The sequence below is a fragment of the Mobula birostris genome, chromosome 11 (assembly GCF_030028105.1).
Source record: "Mobula birostris isolate sMobBir1 chromosome 11, sMobBir1.hap1, whole genome shotgun sequence".
Lineage (NCBI taxonomy): Eukaryota > Metazoa > Chordata > Chondrichthyes > Myliobatiformes > Myliobatidae > Mobula > Mobula birostris.
Window position 1 is genome coordinate 71,504,716 of NC_092380.1, and position 13,929 is coordinate 71,518,644.

Below are 13,929 nucleotides of genomic sequence, written 5' to 3' on the forward strand. Positions count from 1 at the left end.
GGTGGAGATGAATCAGCATAAAGGAAGGAGAATGCAAGATTTGGTTGAATGGTGCCTGAACACCAAACGCTCACTCAACATCAGCAAAACCAAAGAGCTGATTATTGACTACAGGAGGTGGAAACTGTAGGTCTGTGAGTAGGCTTCCTCAGGAGATCAGAGATGGAGAGGGTCAGAAACTTTAAGTTCCTTGGCTCCATTACCAAGAAGGCACAGCAGCACCCCTACTTTCTTAGAGGTTTGTGCAGATTTGGCATGTCATTTAAAACTTTGACAAACTTTGGCAAACTTGTACAGATGTGTGATGGAGAGTGTCCTGACTGGTTTCATCGTGGCCTGGTTTGTAAGCACCTATGCTTAAGAATGGACAAGCCGACAAAAAGTAGTGAATACAGCCCAGTCCATCACAGGAAAAGCCTTCCCCACCATTGAGCACGTTTACAAGGACCGCTTCCTTAGGAAAGCAGCATCTATTGTCAAAGACCTCTTCCATCCACGCCACACTATTTTCTCTCTACTACCATCGGGCTGGAGCTACAGGAGCCTTGGGTTCCACACCATCAGGTTCAGAAACAGTTATTATCTGTTGAGTAAGAGATTGGTGCTGTGGCAGTATTTAACCAGATTTTTCATTCTTCTTCCTAAATGCCAACTCGTCACCATCTTGATTCGTCGAACAACTGTGGTGTTGTCAACAAGCCTGAATATGGCAGTAGAGTGTGCTAAGCTTCACAGTCTTGAGTCTAAAGCCAGTAGAGCGCTGGGCTAAGTTCACAGCCTTGTGGTGCACCTGTGCTGATGGTGATCGTGGAGATGTAGTTGCCAATCCGAACTGACTGGGGTCTACAAGGATCCAGTTACACAAGGAGGTATTATGAACACCCTTCACAAACTCCCTCAGACCCAACTCCCTCAGCCTGTGATTTCAGTCTCTTACATTGATGTGAGAGCATCCTTCAGGAGGGTGAACCCATGGAAAGCATCTGGCCCAGTTGTTGTATCTGGCCGAGTATTGAAGACCTGAGCTAATCAGCTGGCTGGAGTATTTACCAGCATCACCTTGAGCTTGAATCTTCAATTTCCTCAGTGCAGACCCTAGGCAGTTTAGCAAAAAACTTCTCCTCAATCACCAAGGACAAGGCCTCAAACCACAGTGTGGCCTGTTTGTAGCCTCCCAGGGGAGAAGCATCAACCTTCAGGCTCCTGAACCAGCGTGGATACCTGCACGCACATCAGTACTGAACTGCTTCACAACCTATGGACACTACTTGCTGTCTATTTGACTTTTTTGTAATCACTCAGTTTGGCATTTTATGCATGTTGGGTGTTTGTTCATCTTTCTGTGTGTGTGTAATTTTTCATTGATTCTATTGTGTTTCTTTGTATCTACTGTGAATGCCTGCATGAAAATGAATATCAAGATAGTATATGGTGACGTATACTTTGAAAATAAATTTGCTTTTAACTTCGAGCCCAAATGCTTTGAAATAGTGGTATGTCATATTGCACCGGGAAATATTGATAAAGGATGTTTGTATGATCATGACTTGTTTACTTTTTCATTTTTTAACATTATTGCTTCTCCTTGTGTTATTCAGAAAGTTTTGGCTAAAATGAATTGGAAAAATTGACGTTCACTTTGTTTCGCTTTTATTTTGTTACCAAGTTTAATTAATGTAGGATTAGCAGAATGCAATATCAACATGTGAAGTGAACAAGAATGCTATGTTCTTTGTGCAGGGTTTTTAGAAGTCTTCCATCTAAATAGAAAATCTACTGAATACCAACTATGAAAAGAACAAAATCATTTCTGTTGCCAGCAGTGAGGTTGCCCATTGTTCTTTGGCAAGTCACTTCCAAAACTGAAAGCTGACTAAGTGTTTCAATAATTTTTCCTGTGATTTACATGTCTGTCTTTCCTTTTCCAGGCAACCCATACAGGCATGCGGACATACATTTACAGTATGAACTCTATTATTGGCTCCCAGGCAGACCGTACAAGCATGAGAACGTACTATTTCAGTGCTGATACTCTGGAGGATAGGAACGGCTGGATCAGGGCTATGAACCAGGCTGCCCTTATGCAAACTAATACTTTAAAAAGGTTATTCTTTACTGTTATTCAATAATAGGAACCTGCATATGTTTAAAAATGTGTTGTTTTGTTGATTTTAGTTCCACAGCTGATAATGATTTCTTTCCGTTTGAAGTGATAGCAAAATGACATACTGTTTGCTAGTTTTGGAGATCTAGGGTTTGTGGATTTAAATATTAAGTGATTTCTGGAGTCAAGGACAAATAACTTAAACCTTAATTAACTTTACTGGAATAAGTGAATTGGTCATTTAGGTTTGTGGAAATTTTCAGCCACCAAATAGTTGATTTGTTAATGCCTAACAGCTGCAGCATTCAGGAAAAAAATCCTTGACATATGTTTTCAGTAAATGATTGGATTTGGTGTGAAATTCAGCTTTCCTATTGCTGATGTTTAACACTGTTGCTTCGTTATGCTTGAAGCCCTTTTGACAAAGTACTCAAGTTCAGTACTCTCCAACTCCAGAAACCAGTTGCAAACAGAAGGGTAGTACATCACGCTGAGCGCTAGTGTCTTTCACACCCCACTGCAGGGCAGTGTGCTCAGCTGGCTGCTGTTCATGTTGCTGACTCACGACTTCACTGCCAGACCCTACATAAAGTGCATTGTCAAGTTCTCTGTTGATACGGCAGTGGTCGGCCTCATCAGCAGCAGCAATGATGAATCAGCATACAGAGAGGAGGCAGAGAGGCCTGTCAGATGGTGTGAGAACAACAACCAGACTCTCAACACGGCCAAGAGATGAGTGTGGACTCGAGGAAGGCACGGTCAGCTGCTCTCTATTGTACATCAGTGGCTGTGCTGTAGAGAGAGAGAAGAGCGCAAAGTTCCTCGGTGTGCACGTAACAGTCAAGTCACTTTTTATTGTCATTTCAACCATAACTGCTGGTACAGAACATAGTAAAAATGAGACAACGTTTTCTGGGACATTGGTGCTACATGAAACAGTACAAAAACTACACTGAACTACGTAAGAAAAAAACACAACAACTACACTAGACTACAGATGATCTAACCAGGGCCCACAACACCTCATTAGTCACAGCGGCATCTACACTTTTTGAGGAAGACTGAGGTGTGCAAGGATCCTGTCTCACTCTAACAACTTTCAGAGTGTCCTGTCAGGCTGCTGTAAGACCCTACAAGGATGGCAAAAATCTCTGAGAGGAACACCGGGGTCTCCCTCCCTGTTTGTGACATTAACTAGGAGTGTAGCAGGTGAAGGGCCCCGAGCATTGTAGAGGATTCCTGCCACCCACCCAACTATCTCTGTGACCCACTACCATCAGGAAGGAGGCGCGGGAACATCAAGACTAGGATTGGCGGACTGGGTAACAGCTTCTTCCCTCATGCTGTGAGACTAATGAATATTCTGCCACCGCTGAGATTTTGTCACTAGGACCGCGAACTGTGTACTGTTTACCTGTGCCGCGCTGTGTGCACTTCACATACATTTTCAATTATATTTTATTAAAGTATGTGTGGTAATATTTTGTTTTATGTGCCATGTGTGATATATGCATTGTGTGTGTATCGTGGTCCGGAGGAATGTTACTTGGTTGTACATATGTAAATTCAGATGGCAGTAAACTTGAAATTGATTGCACAAAATTTTTGTTTATTTGTTAGTGAGAAAAATTGTAAATTGACATCTAATTATTCAAGAAATATTTATGCATTTCCCTTTATTTGCTGGAATACTATATCACTGCTGATTTGTGTGGTAAACTAGTTATCTGTGAGACAATACGGTTGGATTAAATGGAGGGAATAGGGTATCATTCAAATTTAACTTGGCCTGTTAGCTCGAAGTTCACTTGCATTGTTTGCCAATTAAGTTTTGTGTTGTTCTTTCCTGGCTGGGGCAGCAGGAATTTGCAATCTTTTCGACCTGTTGTCCTCTGGAATATAAGGGTGGTTTACAGGCATTCATTCATACAAGTAGAGTGGGTTACAAGTCAGTTTCTCTGACCCAAAAGCACAGACAGAGGAATCATGCGGCTTCTCAGGGCTTGCAGACTTCATACCAATCTGTGGTTCTGTTGATTGTGCTTTTCTAGCAAGGCATGTCAGATCATGAGATGTGCTGCCACTGAAAAGGAATCCAATCCCTTAATGTCTCTGGTATGTGATTTTTTTTTTTAACCAGAATTTTGTGATCAGTCAAAATGCCTTCCTGTTGAGCCTATTGTTCCATCTGCTTTTGCGCCGCTGCAATAGATTGAGAAGGGGTGACTGAAAGTGGAGAGCATGTTGCTCGAGGCATGGCTTGCTTCACAGCTTGCATACAAAGAATGCCATGGAGCTGCAGGTTTTGTGAGTGCATGGTACACTAATATGCTACCCACGCTACCTGGATTGATCTGGATGAACTGTGCAGCTTTGTGGTAGCTTGTTGTTTGTTATACCAACCAGACATCCCACCCTGCAAAAACTCATTTCAGGGAGGTAGCACCACCATTTCAGGGAGGTAACACCAATACTTGAACAGCCTTCCCTGCACTTAGCCTCCCTAATATGTTGTGGTCCCTGAAAGAAATAAAAGCGTAAGGTGTGTCCTTATTATTCTGTCTTACGCAGAAAATGTGACATTAAAATATGTACTTATATTATTATGGAGTCGTTTTTTATTCTATTACAACTTCAAGCAAGTTTACAGGGAATTTGGCCTTATCACATAGGACATCAAGGAGTAGCTCCTTAGCAGCTAGCCAGCTAGTTTAAATAATGTTAGCTGTGCTAATGAATGAATGACACCTGTTAAACTCACCTCAACATGTCTTTTACAGTCTTAACCCACCATGGGCAATAGAAAAGTCACTGTTGCAAACAGTGCACCAAGCAACAGTTGATTTCCAGGATATTGTATATAATTTGCGGGCATCAGGGAGCCGCTATCAATATGCGGGAGACTCCCCGATCTTCCGGGAGAGGTGGGATTCTGCACTAACTCATCATTGCCAGTTATAGAGTGAGAAACTAGGGCTGGAGGAGAAAAGATGGAAGCTGGATGGCCCCTTTCTGTCTGGTCCAGCTATGATTTTCTCATTGAATTCTAGTAATAGGAAATGTAATCTGAATGCCCATTCACCCAGAAGTCCCACTGCTTGCCTTCCTTTCTGCTAACTTGGGCACCTGCTTGGGTGCAGTACAAAAATTAAACCCAAAACAAAATTTTAACCAATTTATGAGCCCCAGGTTACCATATTGCATCGCAGGACCAATTAATATTTTTGTCTTCCATATCACTTTTCCTATCAGTGGAACCATGCAGACGCCCAAGTTGCTCGACTTTCATGTTGGAATTTGCTGACTTTCAGCTGTGACTGCAGGTAGCTTTTCTTAATATCAAAGATGCCTGTGCCTAGAAAGCCTCTGTTTACATTGCAACGTCTGGACATAGCTTATAGCAGTCAAGATTGACTAAGGAGCCTAGATGCTAGCAGTATGGTAACGGTGAAGAACCATAAACTGATGACTGTAGGTTTGTACTCCACTGAATGACTTGTGTTCTATTGGAACTGGCACGTAGCGATCTGGAGCGAGTGCAGGATTTCTGTGAGAGCCTACAAACTCTTTTGAATAGTGGTATCTACAAACACAGTGGCATTAGTTTAATCTAGCATGATGGCAGACTGAGTTTGCAGACAGAATTTTGATAAACCACTGCAAAATCAGTGATCCTTGATGTTAAATGGAAGGCTCATGGATAATTGGACTTTTTTTTATTCATGTCTTGTCATGTGAACATTACTTGCAAGGCCGGCAGTATTATTTTTACTGTCACTCATCACCTCAGTGAAGCTAATTGTGAGCCTTCAGAAAGTCATATGTTTCCCCACATATTAAAGGCAGCTATCGTAAGGCTGATCCCTCACCTGGATTTGCTGCCCTTAGGCCCCCACAGCACACCTGAATGTCCAGATGCAGTGGTTTCATCATTCTGGCCTGCCCTGTTTCAGAGTCATTCAAGTTTTGTATGAGGGCAATGTTGGAATTGAGAGACCACATCCCCAAAACATCCGGAAGCCTTTTGCAGCCATTGTAGCTTGAGGACTGTGCCTTTCTGTCAACAAAAGTAGTAACTGATTTCTAAGTGTCTGTGAAATTCAGAGACATTTAAATGTTTTAAAATTGAAAAGAAGAAAGATAAAATACTTGTAACTTAAAAATACCAAATGAAAGCCAGATAATTAGTGAAATAAAAGCAAAGTGCTAGATCTGCTTAGCACATTATGCAGCTTTCTACACAGAGTCAATGCTTCACGTCAATTATCCTCGGTTCGATTGCCAGTAGCTGCTGTTTTTAAAGTAATTAAATAGTGCATTGTTCCTTTTTGCTTTCAAGTCCTTTGCTTTGCAATCGCTTGAAATTATTTGAGTTTCTGATCCAGATTTAAGAGCCCTTTTTTTAGCCTTTTCCAACTCTCCCTTGTCTCTTGCCCCCACTTTTGCTCAAGCTGTCACAAATCTCAGCAAGACCGGGCTGAAGGATTCCCACATGGAGTCCAGCAGAAGAGCAAGCTGACATATTCAGTAGTCTGAAACACTACTGGTATTGTCTTTTGACAGCGTGTGCACTGAAGTCTGTGACTTCTATTTCAAAGGTTGAACATAAGAGACCTGCAGGGATAGGCTATTTGGTAACCCTCTTGTGCCATCTCTATCATTCAAACACCGTGATTTTGTTAATATCAAAAAAATATTCAAAACAGAGGGTACCATGGTACCAATGTAATAGCCCAATGCTATTACAGCTTGGGGTGTCGGAGTTCAATTCTGACGTTGTCTGTAAGGAGGTTGTACGTCCTTCCCGTGAGCGCCTAGCTTCCTCTGGGTGCTCTGGTTTCCTCCCACAGTCCAAAGATGTACTGATTGGTAGTCTGTACATTTTTGGACCATGAGAGGAATTGTCATTATAAATTTAATTGTCATTGTAAATTGTCCTGTGATTAGGCTAAGGTTAAGTAGGTGGTTGCTGGGCAGCGCGTCTTGTTGGGCTGGAAGGACCTGTTCTGCACTGTATCTCTACATAATAAAATAAAACAGAAATCAGTAGATACAGTCTTCCTGGATACAGATTTCCTCAAATTCACAGCCCTCCAGGTGAAAAATGAAATCCTAATTCATTCTGAATGACCTAGGCCTTATTTGAGAAAGTGACCCCTGATTCTGGGCATGCCATACAAAGGAAATATCAATTCGGCCCCATATTCTGTCCAAGAAATGTATATATTTTAGTAAGATGTCTTATTATGCTTAACTGGAATATCAGTGTAATCTACCAACCCTCATTTCACCTCAAATACAAACCGGCCATTCCAGTACTTTGGTGAAATTTCATTGCACTTCCTCTGTTGCAAGCATTTTCTCTTTGTGTAAGAAGTCGACTGTCCTGTACTCTGGATCCACTTACACCATAATTGGAGGATTACATGTCTGATCTTTACATAAATTTGTCTGCAGCAAAAGCCAGCCAGGGCTTTTGCCGCCCTGATTGGTTGCCTTGCTTGTATCTTAACATTCACTAATTCGGAAACAAAGAAATCTAGGTCTCCCATTTTTTTTAAACAATATTCCACCTTTCTAATTTTTTTTAACCAATGTGACTGAATGCTGTATGTTCTAACTGGAGTTGCTGGCAAGACCTTGCTCTGTAACAACTTCCAAATCACTCTTGGTGCATTTTAGGACATCCAGATTTTAGAAAATTCTCTGATTCTTCAAATCTGTTCCTTCTACAAGTGGTGAATCATGTTTCTCAATGGGAAAAGTGGTTTAACAGCTTATCTGCTTCCACACATCCAACATTCTAACCAATATCTGAACTGTTCACTCATGATGCTAAGTCTATATTAAAAAAAAGCATCTGTTTTTATCTCCCCCACTTTATCACAATTTTATGTTGGAAATCAAAATGTAAGGATTTTCTGACTAACATGTGCCAAATGCCAGACAATTGTCATTAATTGAAAGCCAGTTGAGGAAAAGTCGCTGTTTTTTTTTTGCAAGGATGGTGTGAGTTTTATGTTTTCAATGGTTAGGAACTTTGAAAATTAATTGTGTCACTATGATAAAAGGCGTGATAAGAATGTCACTGAGAATTTATTAGGTGAAGTATCCTGGTCTTTGTTCTTCTGTGATAAATTGATGCTAGTTTCTAGGGCATGTCAGCTGACAAGTGTTGAAAAATCTTGTGTCTTCTGTGATGAATTATTGTTTTGTAGAGACCTTTGACTAATTTCTTAATATAGATGAAGGTTTAAGAAACATCTGCTTACTCTTTGGAAGATTGATAAGCTTTTGAAATACAGGCAATTTATATTCAGATCAAGTGTGAATGTTTGTGACTTTTCCTTGTAGTGCTCAGAGTCAGGTTTAATATTCCTGGCATAGGTCGTGAACTGTGTTCTGCTGTGGCAGTAGTACATTGCAATTCATTAAATATAATATAAATGACAATAAGAAATGTACTGTATAGAGAGGGGGATAGAAAAATGGATAGATGGAGAGAGAGTGATGGATAGAGATCATCCACTTTGGAAGGAATAATAGAAGAGCAGATTATTATTTAAATGGTGAAAGTTTGCAGCATGCTGTTTTGCAGAGGGACTTGGGAGTGTTTGTTCATGAATTGCAAAAAGTTGGCTTGCAGGTACAACAGGTTATTAAGAAGGCAAATGGAATGTTGGCCTTTATTGCTAGAGGGATTGAATTCAAGAGCAGGGAGGTCAAGCTGCAACTATACAGGGTACTAGTGAGGCTGCACCTGGAGTACTGTGTGCAGTTCTGGTCTCCGTACTTGAGGAAGGATATACTGGCTTTGGAGGCAGTGCAGAGGAGGTTCACCAGGTTGGTTCCAGAGATGAAGGGGTTAACCTATGAGGAGAGATTGAGTCGCCTGGGACTATACTCTCTGGAATTCGGAAGAATGAGAGGGGATCTTATGGAAACATACAAAATTTTGAAAGGGATAAATAAGATAGAAGTAGGAAAGTTGTTCCCATTGGTAGGTGAGACTAGAACTAGGGGACATTGCCTCAAGATTCAGGGGAGAAGATTTAGGACAGAGATAAGGAGAAACTGTTTTTCCCAGTGAGTGGTGAATCTGTGGAATTCTCTGCCCAGGAAAGCAGTTGAGGCTTCTTCACTAAATATATTTAAGATACAGTTAGATAGATTTTTACATAGTTGGGGAATTAAAGGTTATGGGGAAAAGGCAGATAGATGGAACTGAGTTTACGGACAGATCAGTCATGATCTTATTGTATGGCAGGGCAGGCTCGATGGGCCAGGTGGCCTACACCTGCTCCTATTTCTTATGTTCCTATAGAGATGTGGAGATTATATGCACAGTGGATTCCGGTTACTTGAGCTAGTGTTTGTGACAACTCTTAAAGAAGAAAAGCTAATTGAGAAAATAGCCAGGATTCTCTTTGGGTATTTGGGAGTCTATGTTGCTTAATTGGGACAGGAGACTACTATTGAACAGTTTCTAACTAGCATCAGGCCTGTGAACCTTGTGGCTGCTGGACACTGCTGCACTTAAAGGGAACGGTTTTTAAATGGTGTCAGTTGTGTGTGCTTCTGTTTAAAAAGCAGTGAGTTTTGTCACCAATTGTTAATGAGAAATGGGGAGCAAGACGGTTCAGAACTATTTTCCTCACTGCAATTTCAAGCATTCAGGCCTGGAGAAGCCAGAAACAGCGGGAAGTGAAAATGAAACAATTTCACTGCTTCAGCAAGTTTAGGAACTACGAAGAATTTGAAGGTATCGATAATCATCTTGAATGTTACAATGTAAATGAAAATTTGGAGGATGCGATTGTTGAAAATTGTATGAACACGGTCCATTACCTGCAATAGGTGCCTGCACTGATTTTGTTCATTTACAGTCTATCAAATGTACAGAGCAGTGTACATTCAGCTCTCACTTGTGGCTCCAAGGAGCTGTTTGCATGTGCTAGTGGGCAGTCCCCGGTACATTGCTTCAACAGGTGGGCTAAACCAGCTGACGATAGTTGGTGGCCTTATGCCTCGGTGACATAAGGACATGCCTTCCTAGCATGCAAAGTCAGACCAGTGAACTGGGCAGATGCGATCTACAGTGAGGTCCACTGGTCAGCGAGGTAGTTCTGCAACGTTTTGTAGAGAGCTAAGTGCATGAGAAATCATGGAAGTCAAGGCAGAGAAGAAGTCATGGTTATCCACTGCGACCAAGGAAAAGTCCAGTTGTGACGACCTTTGTACCACTGTATTTAGACTTCTGGGGTCAAGAAAGTGGAACTGCCCCAATACAACAATGTTTGCACTGTAAAAACTCTGTCCTATCATCAGCGGATACGATGGATAACCACCAAACCAACTATTAGGAACTAATACACAGTTTTATAGTACTGTAGTAGTATTGGTAGTGTTCTAATTTGTCTTGTATTTCATTTAAATACATAATTTGTTAATTAGTTAAACACTAAGTTTGTCGTTTTTATACCTTGTTAGCTATTTCCATGAAACTTCAGCTAATTGGGGCTGCCACATAATTGGGCCAAAATGCAGTGGTCCCGATGTGTCCCAATTAAACAGAATTCACTGAATATATAAACTTAAATAGATAATGCAGAAAGAGAGCAAAAAGAAGGAAAAAGTGAGGTAGTGTACATGGGTTTATTCCCTATTCAGAAATCTGGTGGCGATGGGGAAGAAGCAGTTTCTAAAATGTTGTGGGTGTGTCTTCAGCTCCTGTACCTCCACCCTGATGGTCGCACTGAGAAGAGGGCATGCCCTGTGTGATGGGGATCTTTAATGACAGATGCAGCCTCTTTGAAACATCGTCTTTTGAGGGTGTCCTCGATGCTGGGGGAGACCAGTGCCCATGATGGAGTTGCAGAGTTGGCAACTTTTTGCAGATTTTCTGATCCTGTGCAGTGGCCCCTCCATAGAAAATGTTGATGCAACAAGTTAGAATGCTCTCTGTTACATTTGTAGAAATTTGCGAGTCTCTGGTGACATACAGTACTGTGCAAAAGTGTTGGGCAATGTATATAGCTAGAGTGCCTATGACTTTTGCACAGCACTGCAAGCTGTTTTTGTATCATTTTTTGCATGGGTTAATTTTGATTTGACTTGAGGCACATGGTGCAAAGGCATCCAGTCTCTCTTTGTTTGCCCTTGAAACAGTAATAACTGTGAGTCCTAAGTTTTGTTAATACTAGTAAACATTTAATAGATATTGCACCAAGTCATCTCAAGCGTTTAATGAAACGTAGCTGCTGTTGTGCCTTTTTGGTAATTCCATCAATACGTTGACTCCAGTATAGAAACCTAGAGAAGTTGACATCCAGGAAATTGAAACTGCTCATCCCTTACTCTACTGATCCATCGATGAGTGCTAGTGTGTGTTCCATCAACTTTCCTTCTTGAATTCTACAATCAAATCCTTGGTCATATTGATGTTGAGCGTAGGGTTCTTGTTTCAACACCACCCAACCAGCTGATCTTATTTCCTCCTGTACACCGCCTTGTCATCATCTGAAATTCTGCCAACAATAGTTGTGGTCAGCAAATCTACAGATGGCATTTGAGCTGTGCATAGCCACACAGTCGTGAATGTAGAGAGAGTAGAGCAGTGGGCAAAGCACACATCCTTAAGGTGCACCAGTGTTGGTTGTCAGCAAGGAGATGCTATTTCCGATTTGCACAGACCATGGTCTCCCAATGAGGATCCAGTTACAAAGGCCCAGGAATTGGAGCTTATTTATTATTACTGATTGTATGATGCTGCCGAATGCTGAGCTGTAGTCAATAAGCAGCAGCCAGAAGTAGGTATTGCTGTTGTCCAGGTAATCAAAGGCCGCTCATACTGCTCTTGTGAGATTGTCGCTATTTTGAAGCAGGTGGGAGCCTCTGACTGCACCAGTGAGAGACTGAAGATGTCCTTGAGCACTCCCACCAGTTGATTGGCATAGATTTTCAGTGCCCAGCCAGGCACACTATCAGGTCTTAATGCCTTGCTGGGCTCAAAATTTGGATTAGATTAGATTCGATTATGAGGACACTCAGTCCTCATTTATTGTCATTTAGAAATGCATGCATGCATTAAGAAATGATACAATGTTCCTCCAGAGTGATATCACAGAAAAACAGGACAAACCAAAGACTAACACTGACAGAACCACGTAATTGTAACATATAGTTACAGCAGTGCAAAGCAATACCATAATTTGATAAAGAGCAGACCATGGGCACGGTTAAAAAAAAGTCTCAAAGTCCCGATCGATTCCCGATAGTCCCCGATAGCAGGCGGCAAAAGGGAGAAACTCCCTGCCATAAACCTCCAGGCACCGACAACTGCAGTGCATTGGAAGCACCCGACTACATCCGACACTGAGTCTGTCCGTCCGAAAACTTTGAGCCTCCGACCAGCCCCTCCGATACAGCCTCCCAAGCGCCATCCTCTGCTGAGTGCCTTCGACCTTGCCCCAGCTGCCGAAACAAGCAAAGCCGAGGATTCGGGGCCTTCTCCTCTGGAGATTCTGGACCACACAGTGGCAGCAGCAGTGAAGCAGGCATTTCAGAAGTTTCTCCAGATGTTCCTCTGTACTCTCTGCTCTGTCTCCATCAAATCAGAATTGTGCACGGTACCCTACTTGACACATAACAGATATCATTCACCGGAGAGGCCGTGCGTGCTGCATTGCACTGCCATCTTCTCCTCCCCAATCATTTATGAACAAATGATTCAATCATTTATGAACAAAAGAAGAAATCTGATCTTAGGTTATGCTTTTAATTAATGGTACACATAATAACATCAAGTTTTTAATGAAAGATCTGTGTTATTGTGTAGCAAGCCTTAAAATTAAGTAATCTGACTTCTCCATAATTAACTCGTGTAGAAGAACATGGTTTTAGTTTTGACCCTGGTTTGTCCAAATTGCAGATGTGATGATTTGAATGCTATGGTTGGCCTCTGTTCTGTGAAGATCACCTCAGGCCTTTAATCATCATTACCTAGTAACGGCTGCTTAAATTGCATGGGCTTCAATTGCAAGAAGGAATAAAATTGCTTGTTCCACATTTGCTGACAGTAGAATGCCTATTGCATGCAGATTTGACACTTGGTTAAAAACTGGAAATGTAACTAAATGATAAATAAACTTTGGCATATTTTAATAAGGTTAATCTGGAGTATTTAAAAGTCTTTGTATAAGGACAAATATAGTTTGAAACACAAATTGTGTTTATTAATCTAGTTCATTGCATTATGGGATATTTTGCAGATTGCATTAAGTGGTGAAATGATGACTCATTGGTGCTCTTTTCATCAATTTGCATTATTTTTTGCTTATTTTCTCTATTTAACCCATCACCTTCATGTGGCATGAGTGGCAGCATGTTTAACAGGTGTGTTAAGAGCCTTTCCTCGTCTCAAGTACATTTAGAAGAGGTTTGATCGGAGGCACTTGTTTGTGCCAATGAAAATTGCTCTGGCAATTCTGTAGTTTATCTCAATTGTTTTAACATAGACTTGAGCTGGTGGCACCTCATTGCATAAAGGTACATGTAGGTGGAGGAACATTTTGACAAGTATATTTGCCTTATTTGAAGCAACCAGCAAATGTTTATGAATTTAAAAGTCACATCATACTGTTTGGTCAACCTGATTGCATATTTTTGAAGTGCTAAAGTGTCCCTTTTATGCCAAGCTCAATGCTCTACTCTATACACTCAAGACTATGGGGTTACGTGCTGCTCAAACACCCCCCAAACTAGGAAAAAGATTGTTACCATCCACCTTATCTACACCTTTCATAAGTTTAAACATTTCTATAAAG

The 13,929-nt window shown here is 41.3% G+C and overlaps 1 protein-coding gene across 21 annotated transcripts in view; it reads left to right on the forward strand.

The window, feature by feature from the left end:
* plekha7b (pleckstrin homology domain containing, family A member 7b) overlaps positions 1-13,929 on the forward strand; it is a 424,118-nt gene that overhangs the window by 307,227 nt on the left and 102,962 nt on the right. For all 21 annotated transcript variants that reach the window (XM_072272478.1, XM_072272479.1, XM_072272481.1 and 18 more), the window contains one exon: positions 1,929-2,104. In XM_072272478.1, the coding sequence (XP_072128579.1) occupies positions 1,929-2,104 (176 nt within the window). The remainder of the gene's footprint in view (positions 1-1,928; positions 2,105-13,929) is intronic.